Source organism: Melospiza georgiana, chromosome 1, assembly GCF_028018845.1.
Source record: "Melospiza georgiana isolate bMelGeo1 chromosome 1, bMelGeo1.pri, whole genome shotgun sequence".
Lineage (NCBI taxonomy): Eukaryota > Metazoa > Chordata > Aves > Passeriformes > Passerellidae > Melospiza > Melospiza georgiana.
Genome location: NC_080430.1, coordinates 47,793,790 through 47,808,759, shown reverse-complemented (window position 1 = coordinate 47,808,759; position 14,970 = coordinate 47,793,790). Strand labels below are relative to the sequence as shown.

The 14,970-nt window shown below is 44.4% G+C and overlaps 1 protein-coding gene across 1 annotated transcript in view; it reads left to right on the top strand.

Moving 5' to 3' along the window:
* Positions 1 to 9,992, top strand: part of MATCAP2 (microtubule associated tyrosine carboxypeptidase 2) — a 28,863-nt gene extending 18,871 nt beyond the window's left edge. Inside the window, exons 4-7 of the mRNA XM_058038427.1 lie at positions 32 to 164; positions 2,028 to 2,333; positions 2,849 to 2,946; positions 6,873 to 9,992. Of these exons, the coding sequence (XP_057894410.1) occupies positions 32 to 164; positions 2,028 to 2,333; positions 2,849 to 2,946; positions 6,873 to 7,034 (699 nt within the window). The 3' untranslated portion in view covers positions 7,035 to 9,992. The remainder of the gene's footprint in view (positions 1 to 31; positions 165 to 2,027; positions 2,334 to 2,848; positions 2,947 to 6,872) is intronic.
* The last annotated feature ends 4,978 nt before the right edge of the window (positions 9,993 to 14,970 follow it).

Sequence of the window (14,970 nt, the reverse complement as noted above, 5' to 3'; positions counted from 1 at the left end):
TTCAGTTCTGCCTGAACTCTCTCCTCTCCAGATCGTGGTCCATCTCACGGAGGACCTGCTGTCGCGAGCCTCCATGACGGTGGTGAATGGCCGCCCCACTCTCACCATCAATGTCTCCACCGCGCGCGAGCACTGGCTGGAGGGCATGCTGAGACACGAGATTGGTATGAGCATCACACCCCTGCTGCAGGCACTGGGGAGTACTTGCATGCATTCTTACCTATGGCACAGTGGTGGGCTGTGGGATCTCAGCACCTCAGGACTGATGTGCAGAGTGACCGAGACCACCCTTGGGGGGCTCAGAGGTCCTGGAATGTTGCCAGAAGCGTCTGGTAGCTGGACTTTGATCCTACACAGGAGATGACACCTGTATGAGGATGGGAGGATCTCACTGGGGTAAATGGTGAAGGGATAAGTTAATTAGAGTGTGAAACACAGGGTTTAAGATTTCTGTACAGGGGGGTCTAGAGAAGTAAGATGGAGGAATTGGGGCGTGTCCTGTCCTTCTTCTTCTTCTTCTTGGCCTCCATCTTCTGTGGTGATGTTGGCACTTTGGGATTGGTTATTACTAAAGGTGTACTGGTCAATAAGGGTGAAAGGTATTGGGGAAAATAGGTAAATATTGTATACGTAGTTTTGAGTATAAAGATAGGTGACCGCCCCGGGGGCTCTCAGTGTGCCCATGGCTGGCTTGCTGTGCAGACCTCTGTTGGGCCGAGAGAAAATCTTTTAGATAAATAACTAATAAACACTGAAGACCGAGAAAACACCTGAAGCCTCTTCTCGTCCTTTGGAGCGCGGGCTGCCCAAGGCCATCCCCGAGCCTTTCCAGGCCATAAAACAGCCGAGAAACCGACAGTGGGCCAGGCACTGGACAGGTACACAAGGAGGGAACATCCCTATCCAAACAGCCTGTGCTGGAGATGTGCTAAAGGGAAGAGAAACCTTCTCTTTCCCTAAAGGCAAGGAGAAACCCATTGAAAAGGATTCCTAGGGTTCATGGACACTAGCATTTTAGGTCACATCCAGAGGAAGCTTTCAAAGTAAGCTTACCAGCCAGTCCCACTTACAGCACTGAAGTTCCCATGCCAAAGGATTCTTGGAGCAGAAAGAGAGTAATCCTTTCAGATGATGCTAGCCCAGAGGCTCTGCTCCAGGGCATACCTTCTGTGCTGTCATTGCTTAAGGACATTTTGCTCATTAGAGCAATTTTTTTAACTACTCTAGAGTTAAAAAAAGGAAATAAAAATAGTGTGACTGTTCAACCTCGGCTCCAGCCATGTCACTTTACAAACCTGCGTCTGTCACGCTGCACTGCTTGCAAATGTAGGTATGCTTTAGGTATCAAGAATTGACCCGGTGATCCTTAAACTGGTGTAAAATTGCTGTGATTTTGCATTACACAAGGTTGGCCCAGCCCTGTGGAAAATTTCTACAAATTTTTCAGTGCATCTGTTTCAACAAAGTACTTAAAATATTGATAAACTTGTCTAGTGCCTGAATAGCAACTGAAGAGTAAACCTTGCAATTGCCTAGAACCACTGTTACTCACATTTTAGGGGACATAGCATCTTCCAAGGCTGCAGTAGTGCTGTTTAATCACCTTCAGGAGGCAACATTTCTGCCCTTTTACTTTGATTTTCCTTCCTGCTGTTCCCCTACAATGCCTAGCCTATGCCAGATACAATTCAGCTTGTTAGACTTCCGAAAATTCCTTTTCACAGATTTAGGAAGTCAAGTCCTCCTGATAATTGCATTACTTAAGCATTTTCAGGAGTTTCACTTGCAGTCAGCAGGTGAATATTTGCATGGTATATATATCTCTGACAAAATAGTCTGTTGTAGACACAACTGAAGTCATCACTTTTCCCAGTGCCCAGTCCTACCAGCTCAGAGTTCTGAAATGGGTATCTCCTTATATATTTTATAACTTTTTGTTAATCATTGGATGATTAACATGTTTAAGTGCCAGGTTCCTACTTTTCTAAGTGCCAGATTCCTCTTTTTTTTTTTTTTTTTTTTTTCAGGAACTCATTACTTTCGGGGTTTCAACAACAACAGCCAGCCTTGGTGCAACCGCAACGGCCGCAGGAAACACGGGTTAAAGCCAATCAACCCCACAGAAGAGGGGCTAGCGAGCATTCACAGCGTCCTGTTCCGCAAAGACCCTTTCCTTTGGAGAGCTGCCCTGCTCTACTACACGGTGTACCAGGCCAGCCAAATGTCCTTCAGTCAGCTTTTCCAGGATGTGGGCAAATTTGTCAAGGACCCCAACACTAGGTGGGATTACTGCGTACGGGCCAAGAGAGGGTGGACTGACACCTCACAGCCAGGTGAGTTCTCTCTTTGTCTTCTCTTGTTTTGTACTTCAGGGGGGCTTTCAGAACATGCACAGAGCTCCCTAATCATGTCACACAGTAAAACCTTTGCAAAAGGGAAAAATCGGACTCCACACTCTCTGAAATGGGGTCTCAGGAATTCTGCTATGGAAAACGAGGCTGAAAATGCTCTTCGGTGAGACCTTCAAGCTGAGTCAGTAAAGGATTTTTGTATTTTTTGGTGGAAATGGAACATAAATGCAAAACTTTGAAAAAGTTCATACTTACAGTTTGACCTGCTTTCCACAGATGTAACATTGCCTGTGGTTATTCACAGGCCCTATCTTCTATGTTTGATTTCTTTTTCTGGCTAGTGGGTTTTGCCTTCTAGCTAGTTTTTGGAAAGGTGTTCAAAGTCAGGGATATAAATATCTAGTTTTTAAAAATAAAATTGTTCTGCTCATAATGGCTTCTGAGAACATGCCTTGACCAAACATTGATAGAGTGCAATGTATCTTCATTCCTTTCAGGCTGTTTCAATAAGGACCAGGTGTACTTGGATGGCATCCTCCGAATCCTGAGATACAGGGAATCCATTGATTTCCATCTTCTGACAGCCCTTGGAAAGGTGATTGAACTCATTATTCCCAAGGGTGCAGTTTTATCATTTCAGCAAGCCTGCCTGTAATGAACTATGAGTCACCGTGCTTTTACTTTGATCTAGAATTCTCTGCTCTGCACAGCACCTTCAATTACACTGTGCAAGTTGCAAGTATTTTGAGGTCCTAAAAATTTCTATCAGCTTGACCTCATTCTTCACTTATCAGATTAAGATTTTATGGTCATAGTTCTCAGACTTTCCTACCTTTACGGGATACTACCTGACTTGCAGTACAACAGACTGCCTTGGCCAAACAAGACAGGTACTAAAAGATGACACAAGGAACCAACCATTTGACATTAATGCACCCCCTTCCACCACAAAGACTATTTAATCTCAAAATTCTCTCATTGATGGCAGGTGTTTTTAAAAAATGAGGGTTTTTTTCCCCCAGAATAATGATATTTCTGCATTCACAAATTGAGAATGAATTTTAGGTCCATTCTAACTAACATCATGGCTTGTTCATTCTCAGCTCATCTGAAAAAGTGCAGAAATTTTGTCACACTTCCTAAACCCAAGGATTGCTAAGCTTTCACAGTTCATTAAGCAGGGTTCATACTCACATAAACAGGGAGTCAAATTGGCTTGAGCTTGAATTTAGAGCTGGTATACCAACATTTCTGCCTACTTAGCAATCAATGGGTGATAAAGGGAAGGGGCATATTATGATAGAGGGTTTTGGTCCACATTTGAGTTTTCCCTTTACTGTCAGAATCACCCTTATTGATAAGCAAGAGCTATTTAGGTAGCTGAACCAAGTTAGGAAGCTTTGAAAATACAATCTCACTGTCAAATAAGTCTGCAAGTTTTTCTCTGAAATTTCCTTGGGCTTTATGCCTGCTTAACTCCACACAGCTTCTGCCTGCTAAACCACTGAACACACAGTTCCTTTACTGCTTTATGCCTGTCTCTCTTCAGGGAGTCTGCAGGTTGTCAAGCCACTTGAAAAACACACTAAGTCATTCCTCAAAAAATTACAGATGATCCACATTGCATGGCACCCACATTAAGGGTCTACAAGCAGTTTATTTCTAGGAGTATAATAATTTATAAGTGCTTGACTTTACAACTTTTAAAATCAAGGGATCTTAAAATGTGTTCTGAATGGTTTAGCTTCAGACATCTTCAGTCAAGCTGGAAATTTGTGTATCAGGGCAATGTCTGTTCTCAGCATCACAGATTATCGAGGTCTGCAGAGATCTCAACATTCTCTAGTCCAACTTTCCTGCTTAAGCAGTGTCAGCTAGAGCTGTTTGCCCTGGAACATGTCCAGTTGGACATTGAATATCTCCACTGAGGGTGACTCCATAACCCCTCTGGGTGGCCAGTGCCAGTGTTTTTCCACCCTCATTGTACAAAAGTGTTTTTTGTTCAGATGGAATTTTATGCATTTTAACTGGTGCCCACTGCCCCTTGCCCTGCCAGTGTGTGCTGGTGAGAAGAGCCCCATTCCCATGTTTATACACAATGATGATTCCTGTGAGCTTGCTTTTCTCCAGGCTAAACAGTTCCAGCTCTCAGCCTTTCCTCACAGGAGGGATGCTCCAGTGCCTCAATCATCTTAGTGACCCTTCACTGAGTCCTCTCCAATATATCTTCTCATGAAAGAGAGAAGCATAAAACTTGCACTGGGATCTAGGCTAGTGATTTATCGCCACTTTAAGTGGGGGATTTACTTGGATTTTTTAGGTTGGAATGGGAGGATCATATTGTTCCAAAGGGAGTATTAAGCTTGGCTGGCACATTTTCCAGGCCCTGCCTTCCTGTTGCTTCTGACATTACTTACAGTGTAGAAGAGTGTGGTGTGGATACATGCAAACTGTTCAACACACAGAAGTGACTGAGGGAAACACTTGAAACCTGAGAAAAGGTGCTTCTTAAAAGGAGCAGTCTTAAAACTTCACAGGAAAGACATAAAAACAGGAAGCACTGCAAAATATTCATATGGTAATTGCATGCAAATATTGCCAAAGAGAAATAGAATGCAGATATTGGGTGCTCTTGAGTTTAGAAAACTACCAGAGTTTGAAAAAGTAAAAGCAGCAAAATATCACCTACTGTTGTGTTTCCCGAGAAACACACAAACACATTACAAAGAGCATAAGTAAGCCTGTTTTAGCCTCAGTCTTTTTTATCTAGTGCAATGACAATAAAATGTGGCAAGGCAAGCAACCTGTTTCCACCATAGGATGGGATTATTTTTTTGATCTCCTCAGGATGTCAGCTTTGGTAGTTTTTTAACAATTGCAAGGACTGGGGAAATGCATCCCATTCAAACCATATCTCAGATTATAGATGCATGTTTCTTGTTTGCAGCAGTAACAGAAACCTCTGAACATAAATATGAGGGGAGAAGGATCCTTTTTCTTTCTTTAGGCAGGAAAAGAGGTAGAATTTAGTTGTATGTGGTGCTGTGTGTCCAGACTGAGAGATGGTATGGTTTTGTGGAGCTCCTCTCTATCCACTTCTAAGTAAGTTAATTAGGTGTAATGCCACACAGTCTTCAAACAGCAGTATCTTGGTGACTTGAATAAGCCTGGGCATGGGTGTCTGTTTTCTTAATTGGGTGCATCTTGTCCTTGCAACTAGGAAAGCACACTTGTGTACTGAGATGCAAATTGATTCTCCCTGTGGGCTTTGTTGCAGTTATCATTGCTGAGATATGCACCTGTCCCCGTGGATCAGGTTTAGTGCAGTCTGGATTGCACTGTCCTGTTTTTGCAGGAAGCCCTTCCTGCCCCTTGCACACTGGTGAATCCTTCATGTGCACTTCAATCGCTGCTGAGTAGAAACCATCACCTGCCAAAAGGGCAGGCTGCTTCCAGGAAAACCAGGCCCTAAAGGGCTCAGCTCCTTAGGGGCAACATGGGGCAAAAAGGTTGGAAGGAGCAGGCTCCACTCAAGCCACCTGGCACAAAGCTTGTGTGAAGCACAGCAAGGCTGGGGGCATTGCCAGAGCATATGCTGCTGTCTGCAGGGTGCCCAGAACACACAGCTTGGAGACAAAGTGACAACCACACAGATTTCATCACACTGGACAGCTGCCCAAGGAGTCCTGCTCTCTGCTCCCATGGCAGCTTGTGCCCAGCCAAAGCAGTCATCCCTTCCAGACTACCATTCACATCATCTTGAGCTATTGTGATTTGAAGTCCTAGCTTTTAGAATCATAAGACTATGAAGATAGAAATACCAATTTTCCTTAGGGAAGAAAGCTACCAGATCCTCTAATAGCTGCAAAATGAGAGTTCAGCACCAATACCCAGAAGGCTCTGATGGCATGAGGCAAACCCAGTGTGCACTCCACTATTGAATGAGGAAACAACCTAAAACTGGGGTGCTTAGGGTATTGTTCATGCTGTAGTTAGTTACTAGAGATGCATTTTAATTTAGCTTTGCATAAGCACATTTACTCATGAAAATGAAACAGCAAAGTTCAGGTGAGCTGGCACCATGCATTTCCCAAACTGTTTCCTGTGCCATGCCTGTGCTGCCTTCACTTTTTAGTTCCTTAGGCTTTTGCACAGCGTTTTTTCCATTCTCTTGTAAATCTTACTGCCTTTTTGAGAAGACATTCCAAGACTCACGTGTGCTCCATGCTTTCCCTCTCTATTCCTGCAGCTGCTATAGATGATTCTCATTCACATTCCTACAAGTCTGTTCACTGATTGAATCAAAACAGAATCAGGAATTATGAAGGCATTTGCTAAATTTACACTTCTTTTGCATCTTCCACTGAAGCGCAGAGTTGCTCATGTTTCCAAACGCTTCTCCAAGGTTTTAAATTCTCCTGCTCTGAAACATTTTCTCATTTACAGGAGAGAATTTATAGCAGCAACAGCAGAGAGGCAATGGGACTGTACTGCTAAATTGACCCCTGTCCTTCCTTACAGATCTCCTATGAGGACGTGGATCGCCTGAAGGGATTGGCTGTGATTGAGAACATGAGGGTGCCACACTTTTTGCAAGACCATGCCCGGTACATGGAACACTTGAAAAAGATCATGGAAGTCAATGAGCTGACTGATGAGGAGCTCCAGGATCTCATAAATTAACAGTATTAGACATCCATTCACTTACTGTGTGAGGATGTGCAACTGGACTTCCCAGAGCTTGCAAAAAGGGACTTATGAGGAATAGGAGGGAAGAGTGGCCAGAATATGTGGAATTCAGAAAAAGCCCCTTTATGTCCTTTTGCATTGTGATTGTATACTGATTATTTTTTAAAGGGATTGTGCATTTTTGTAAAATTTGGCTTAGAAATTCCTCTGCAGTGATCTGTCCAACCATCTACTCTGTTTTGTATGCTTGTATAGTGCTCAGTGCTGTCTCTTGTAATATATTGCCTTTTCCCTCCCAGGTTTAGAGGTGGAGGAAAGGAGACAGAGGAGAAACTCCCCCTTAGTTCACTTTTGTTTGCCTTATCTTTGGTCATAGCTGTCACGGTTCATAGCAATAGAACTGCTGTAGATTATGCTGTATTGCTGTCTGCATAACTTTCCCATTTAGTCATCACTGCAATGAAAACAGAAAGTTTAAAAACAGTGCACAGAAGCAGGTCTTTGTGCCATGGGATTGAAATCTGTAACATTACAAAATGTTTCAGGGTTTTGTTTTTTTTTTTTGGTGAGAGGATTACCATTTTAAAAAGAGAGAAAAGGTAGGTAGTGCTGTTTTGTAAACGGGTAGCAAAGCTTTCCCTTTCATTCCCTCAAAAAGTTACACTGTTTTACATCTTTATGTGTATAGTACTTGTTTCAGGAAGCTGAATTCTGGGAAGGGCCTCCCTCCTTTGAGGACAAGCATAGCATGTTTAGGAAATTCAGCATGGCAGTGTTTTGGAAGGAGGATCGAGCAAAACTGTGATTTCATGACCTATAGTTCTAAATAAATTCAGGAACACAGGGCCACAATCCAGCACAGCAGGCAACACTCACTTCTTCTTTGGATCACCTGAGCCCACAGAGGACCAGGTCACATTTTTGAGCAGTGCCCCCACACAACAGCAAGCTTGAGCTTGCAGAGCTCATTTCAGAAACAAGGTGTGACTGGGGGAGAGAAGACAACTCTCAAGTGCCCTATTCCTGTGTTCCAGTAGAAGTGCTGCACCACTCTGGAGCAACTTTACCTCTGTTTTAACTGCTGGTGCTATATCCAGGACCAAGGAGAGAAAGTTCCTTGCAGCAAAGAGAGCTTTCTTTAGTCACATGATGAATAACTTAGATGATGCAGGAGGACTTACTACATAAGCTACATTTTCTGATTGGGGAGTATTATGGAATTAGTGAGGCAAAGTATTCTGACAAAGGGTTTTGTTTTAGTAGACAGAATTTTACAAGGGCTCCTCTGAGCTCCTGGGAAGCAGCTGTGGTCAGAGAGGCTGGGCAGAACTAGTGGGAAGCCCTTGGACAGGGCTTCTGCCCTTTCTTATCCTGCTGCTCTTGCCCACTGGTAACAGGCCTGGCATGGGACAAGGTGAGTAGATGGAGCCAAGGTTTCCTCCACACCACATTTGCATGGACCTGAGCCACAATATCCTTCCCCTCTTACCTGTTCTTTAATGTAACAAATGCAATAACTCTCCCACCTTGTTTGGTACCAGGACAGAACCAGACAAATCTTGAGAACATGTTTCCTGATCTATAGGAAAATCTGTGAAGAAAAGGTGACAGCTGGCTAAGAGGTCTGAAGGTTTATGAATAATCCCATAAAAGCAGCTGCCTTTCAGATACTATTGCAGATTGTTTGCAGTGGCTGGCTAACTGCTGCGAAAAAGCAAATGCATTCAACAAGAATAAATTTACTAAATTTAGTTGTTTTCAAGGCAGGGACAGAGAACTGCTTGCAGCAGCCTTAATTTTGTGTTGTCAGTATTGTTGAGGAGCTGAAAGCCATTCAGCCTCTGTATGCTGTTTTCTCTCCTTTCCTCCTTCAGGCTGTCCAGTTTGATCACTGGTGCCTTGGCCTGCCCAGCTTGGTTTTGGAGCTGTGCAGAGCAGGCACAGAGCTGCTGCAGCAGCCTGACAGGAGCCATTTGCAGTCAGTCCTGCACGTGTGCTCCAGGTTTTGGCTCCTTTGCCAGAAACAGCAAGAAAGTCACACATGACTGAAGTCAAGCCAAGGATTACAGCCAAAAGCTGTCTTTGGAGTGAACTGGGCAGAGATCATTTGAGCTACACTGTGGAAAAATCTGGCTCACTTTGCTGACCCTGGGGTATGCAAAAGGGACAGTCCTTTAAGAAAGGAACAATTTTGAACTGATTTTATGCTGACAGGAGAGATTCCCTGCCTTTCTCCCATGACTTTTACATAAGCAAAGTGGTTTTCCTCCTCCCACAGAAGTAGCATCTTACAATCAAAGTACTCATGCATAATGTGTCCTCAAAACCAGGAGGCTGTGCTAGTCACACTTTTGCCACAAAATGCCATGCCTGCAGGCCTGACTCTTTTACACTCTGTAGCCCTATACACTACTACAGGCCTTTTTGCTTTACTTGAAGACCTGCAGCACCTTTTTTTGCAAAGCAGTAGGTGCCATTAAACTTCCATTCTTCATTATTCTAGAAATAGACTTGCCTGGTGCAAAGTTTGGAGTTTGGAAGTGGTCAGCATCCATATGTAGCAATAGGTGAAGCTGTCAGCTTCTGGTTTTGGCATTGTGTCATTCCTCCTTTCTAAAAATGTCTCAAATTTTGAAGTGTAGCTTTTGTAAATTTTCCTGAATTTTTGTTCTTCACTGTGAAGAGGCTGGTTACTGAGTTGTGGTTCTGAAGTTCTGTGATGGAGTGCGTGGACAGCAGTGAGCTCATGTCACTGCACAGTTTCATGGTGTCAGTGCTGTGTTGGCAGCCTTTCCTGGCTATCTCCCTTGGTTGTTTTGGTGTGTATCTATGTCTTGCTATGTTATTCCTATACAGAAACCTTGCTGGCATTGGAAAAGCCTCCCCGTTTCACCAGACCAATTTTGAAAGGCGTTTTATACAACTTTTACAAATAAAGACAAAATACTGACAGAGATGAGAGTACTGAAGTGTTACATCATGTTGTGTCAGAGGGTTGCTCTCTCCAGTGGCCTCATCTCCACAGCAACTTGGACATCCCGTGTTGTGTGTGGAAGAGGGGCCTTTCTGACTCCTTTTCAAAAACATCACTTAGGGCTGGAGTCATGAAGGGTCTGTTGAAGTCTTACACTGGGTATGGCTCTCCCTGCTCAGTCAGAAGGCCTGGCTGCTCATGAGGAAATTATCCTCCTATTTTCTAGGATATGGTCTGAGGCAGCGTTGGAGCCTCTTTGCTGCAATGCAATTCTCAGCACCATCAATGTGGGAAATGGCAACTCCAACTGTTCCACTTTAACACTTTGATCCATCCCCAAAACCCCCCCTCCCCTGCTACTTCATTCCAGTGCTCTCCATCCCCTCTCACATTATAAAATATGCTTACTTATCTCCAGGGAGTCCCATCAGCTCCTTATGTGTAAGTAAGGGTAACATTCAAGGGTTGTGGTTCTTTTTAAAGGAAATATTCTCAAAGGCAATTGCTAATTTTCCTTGCAAGCCTGCTAAGTATTATCACACCATATTCCCTTTCCCTCGCTAGGAGGTTTGGAAAACATGGCCTGAAATCTGTTCCCTTCAACCACTGTTCTCCTTTGCCCTGTGCATCTCTGACAACCCTTGTACAGCATCAGTAGGGGGAAACACAGCCCTCAGCCATCACTGGCAGGTCTATTTAAGTACTGAATAAATCTCACATTTCTTACAGGTGATCTGCAGGACCAATGCAGCTCTGAAGTTTTTTTGCAGCACTCAAGTGCCAGGCCTGTGAAGGTGGATGCCCTGCCACCAGTTTGAGAAGCAACTTAAGCACCAAGGTTCTCTGAAAGGAGGGAAAGATGGAAATCATTTATGCTGGAAACTGGAATGGAAATCTGGAGACCCATGAGTCAGCGTGGAAGCTGAGAGACACCTTGTCTAAGCCAAGAGAAAGGCAAAAGGAAACAGCTGGAATAATTCTTTTGTCTGGGTTTGTTTGGGGGGATTTTTGTTATTTATTTATTTTGTTGGTCAGTTTGGGGTTTTTTCAGGGAATAGTCATTTAAAAGTGTCTTAATAACTTCTGCAATATATTAACAGAAAATTAAGTTAGAGGGGTTTTTTCAGTATGAAATTTAAAATGAGTGTCTGAGATACAGAAGGGAGAATCTATTTGGGCTTTGCTGAACAATTAGAGACTTCTCACAGTCTACATTAAATCCAGAAAATCTGGAAATTGAATTTTAAACCCTTTCATTTTCATTGATTCCATTGCAGAAAGATGTCATCAGGACTACTTTTCAAGGAATATCCTTACTCTTCCCATTAAAATTGTCCAAATTAGTTTTTTATGCTGCTACTGAAATGGTTTGTATCCTCCCCAATCACACAGTGCCCCTGAGACAATTTAAACATCTTTTTCTGAGGATGTGCATATGGACAAGCAGGATGAAGTACAGCATTGTTTCAGCTCTTCAGAAGAAGGAAGTGAAGAAACTGAGGCTGAAGTTGGAACTGCACTGGCCACAGCCTGAAGCAGGAAAGAGCAGGGATAGAGAGCCCACAGGCAGGGCTCTCATGAGTGAGCAGGGCCAGGTTGTACAGGCATGGTTTTGAAAAGAAAAAATTCCTGGAAAAAATTCCTAAAAAAGTTGGTGGCAGGAGAAATGCAGATGGTGGCACAGGAGGGGCTGGCATGAAGCCATGGGACTCCTGCCATCCCCCAGGGTCAGAGTGGGATGGACATCTCCCTGCAGGGACCTTCTCGCTGGATCTGTGCAATTCCACAGCTGCTCCAATACAGCAGAGCTGGGCTCATGTTCAGGCCTGTCCTAGGAGTGCTCTGAAAAGGACACTTGGAGGGTCTCTCATTTATACTTTAGGGCCCAATTTCCATCCTGTGGCACATTCCAAGCCACAGGAGACCTGTCAGGCTGTTGTCTCCAGCTTACTGGCTTATTTCTGTCTTGTCTGACTTTTATCCTGCTCTCTAGCACTCATCCATCAGGCTGCTTTTTTTCTAATCCAAGTCCTTCACATTCCATTTTATCTAAGGAATATATTCACTACCATATCATGCATCTCTGAGCCGAGAAAGTAAATTTACTCCCACCCACCAAAAAATTCACAGGTGATCTGGAAGTCAACCTCTTCTTCCTCTCCTCCTGGCAGTGTTTTAAAGCTAAACTGTTCTGTATTTTTGATCTTCCCATAGAACTTTCAGCCAAGAAGCTTTTCCTGGCATGGGCAGGATATGTCACCAGAGGATCATGTGGAGAAGCCTCCAGTGGAGATTCACTCCTCCATCTGTTGTCTCATCTCTGTCCTTCTCCATTTTCCACTCTCTAGTGCACACTCCTCCAGCTCCCAGCTCCCTTGGTCAGTAAAAGGAACAATGGCTGTGCACTTGAAGGAATCAAGTTAAGGTTCCCCCAAAGGAGGGGGTGCAAGGGTACCAAGGTGCTCTTTGTGGGAGCCTGCTGAGAACTTCAGGCAGTAAGAATGGCGGGAGGTGAGTTCACCACCAAGCTGCAAGGCAGCTTCTCTTGTCTATAGACAAGGAAATAAGGAGGTCAGAAGGAAGAGCTTCCCTGAAGACCACTCCCTAAAATCTGATGGGAAAGTGCTCTAAGACCCTGGCGCTCCTTGTGTTTTCACATAGTTTGAGCAGTGTTGCAGTTCAGGTCTGTGCACATTCCATTTTTTTTCCCTTTTTAAATGAGGTCTTTCACACAGCTGATAAAGAGAACTTTGGACATCCCTCAGGCTGGGAACATCTGATTGTGCAGGGTTATGAGATGGCCAGAAGGATGGGTCATCAAAGGGTCATCCAGCAACATATTTCCTAAGTATACCTAACCTGTAGGTACATCAGAGTAAATCCTGTTAGCTACTTTGATTTTACAAAGGAGCTTTTTAACCTACAGATACGGAGGTAAAAATTGCTTAAGGCCTAAAACCCTAAAAACCAGGTAAGCAGACAAGGGCTCTGTCTGTAATTGTGGTCTTGTCCTGTGGAATGTGGGAAGCACCCCAGAACTGCTGAGTGGTGACAGTGAGAGCTGTGCATGCCCTGCTGGCATGGCCCTCCAGTCACCCTGAGAGCAGCCAGCTCACAGAGACCTGCTGCTGCATCTCTTCTGGGCATGAAAAAGCTGCTGCAGGCTGTTTCCCACAAGAGCCCTGATTCACACTCAGCGTGACTCCTCATGTGGGGAAGAACTTTTCATTTTGCATAGGAAAAACAAAGAACATAAGCCTCCTATAAAGTTTTTCCCCTCTACAAACTCTGTGCAAAAGTATTAAAGTCAGCAGTCAGGAAATGCCTGCATGACTTTGCTTTGCTTCCTGCAGCTAAGGAAAAGCTCATAACCTAAATATGGGACATTTCCACCTAATTTCTGAGTGCTTAAATTTATGACCTGACGTGCTCCCAGTGAACAGCAGCTGCTGACCCGGGAGCTCTGCTTACCATCGCATCTGGCTCCTGCCCGTGGCCAGTATGCTCCATCAAAACACCAGGTTTAAAACCAAAAATCAACTCCATGTCAGAAGGCAGCATTTAGATGTCTAGGAAAACCTTGAAGTCCTCTGGACTGACCCTTTTCTGCCATTTTCTAGGAACACTGAGCACTGACTCCCCTTAGGGTTTAAGAGTGCCAAGACCAAGGCTGATTAACTTGTACGGCCAAGCCTCCACTCCTGCCTGCTGCATCAGGATTCTTCAACCCACTGCTGCCACAACCTGGTTCTTGGAAGTTCATCTCCAGGACAATTATTTCCTTGTGTTTGCTCCTCAGAGGTTTTTAACAACTCTCCAAACCCTTCTATATCACACCTCCTTTTTTAGATGGCTTGCAACTCTGCAGTGCAACAACACAGTGACCAAATGGACATTAGTTCAAGTTAGTTAAGTAAGTTATTTTAGAAAGCCCACAGGACAAAGCAGAGGGTCTCCCATGAAGCAAATGGGCCAGAGCAAATAGGAAAGGAGAATAATTTGCTGAAAATAATTTAAAAGCTTTCATTGTGAGGAGCAAAGAGGCCAAATGCTAGAAATGGCCGTCTCAGCCTTGGTGAGCTGGGTGCTGCTTTAAGCTTTTTCCAGAAGATGCTAAAAGGTAGAGAACTCAAATGTGTCCTTCCATGAGCTGCCTCTCCCTGCTAGAAAGAGGAGTGAGCTCCCTGCAGAAGCCCCCACAGGGACCATGTGCTGTCTATCAGCTGTCACCATGTCCCCTGGCCAGGGGAGGTCTGAGGCTGGCATGTGTCAGCAGGGGACAGGAGGCAGCACTTTGCTGGAAGGAAGAGGCCAAGGCTGCATGTGCAGTGGGCAGGGAAGAGCTTCACCAGCCTTCACTCTGCACAGCTGAGATAAATGGCCTTACAAAAAATTAAACCCAGACCAAATCATTCTCTAGCCATTGGTGACATTACTAATAAAGCAGGACCCTGCCTCACAAAATTTGGTCTCCTGAGGGGACCCCAAGATGTGTAAGGTGTATCCACACTTCTGTAAGAATGGTTCACTGCTTCTGGACCCCCTCCTTAGTTGCTGCCTTCCTTGGCACTGCCTGGGCACTAAAGCCACAGCCAGCTGGGCCAGCAGAGGTTGCACCAGGGGCATCTTGAAATAAAATTGCTATTCAGGTTTGCTCCCACAGGGGCAGGAGGAACACAGCCATCACTTCAGCTTCTAAACAACTATAGAACAACAGATATTCTTGGGAACTCCAAAATCCATCAAACTCACAACCATCTCATCCTCCTCCAAGGTTGTCAGAAAAAAGCAAACTTCTGAAAACCAGTGAGACACAGCTGATTGCCAACATGAAGTAACCAGGCACATACCTCATACAGATGCTCCATGCAAGGCAGAATCCCACCTGTAGGTATCCAATTCCTCCATCTTCCTCCCATCTTATCTCAATCCATTTTTTATCCACCAAGTAATCAT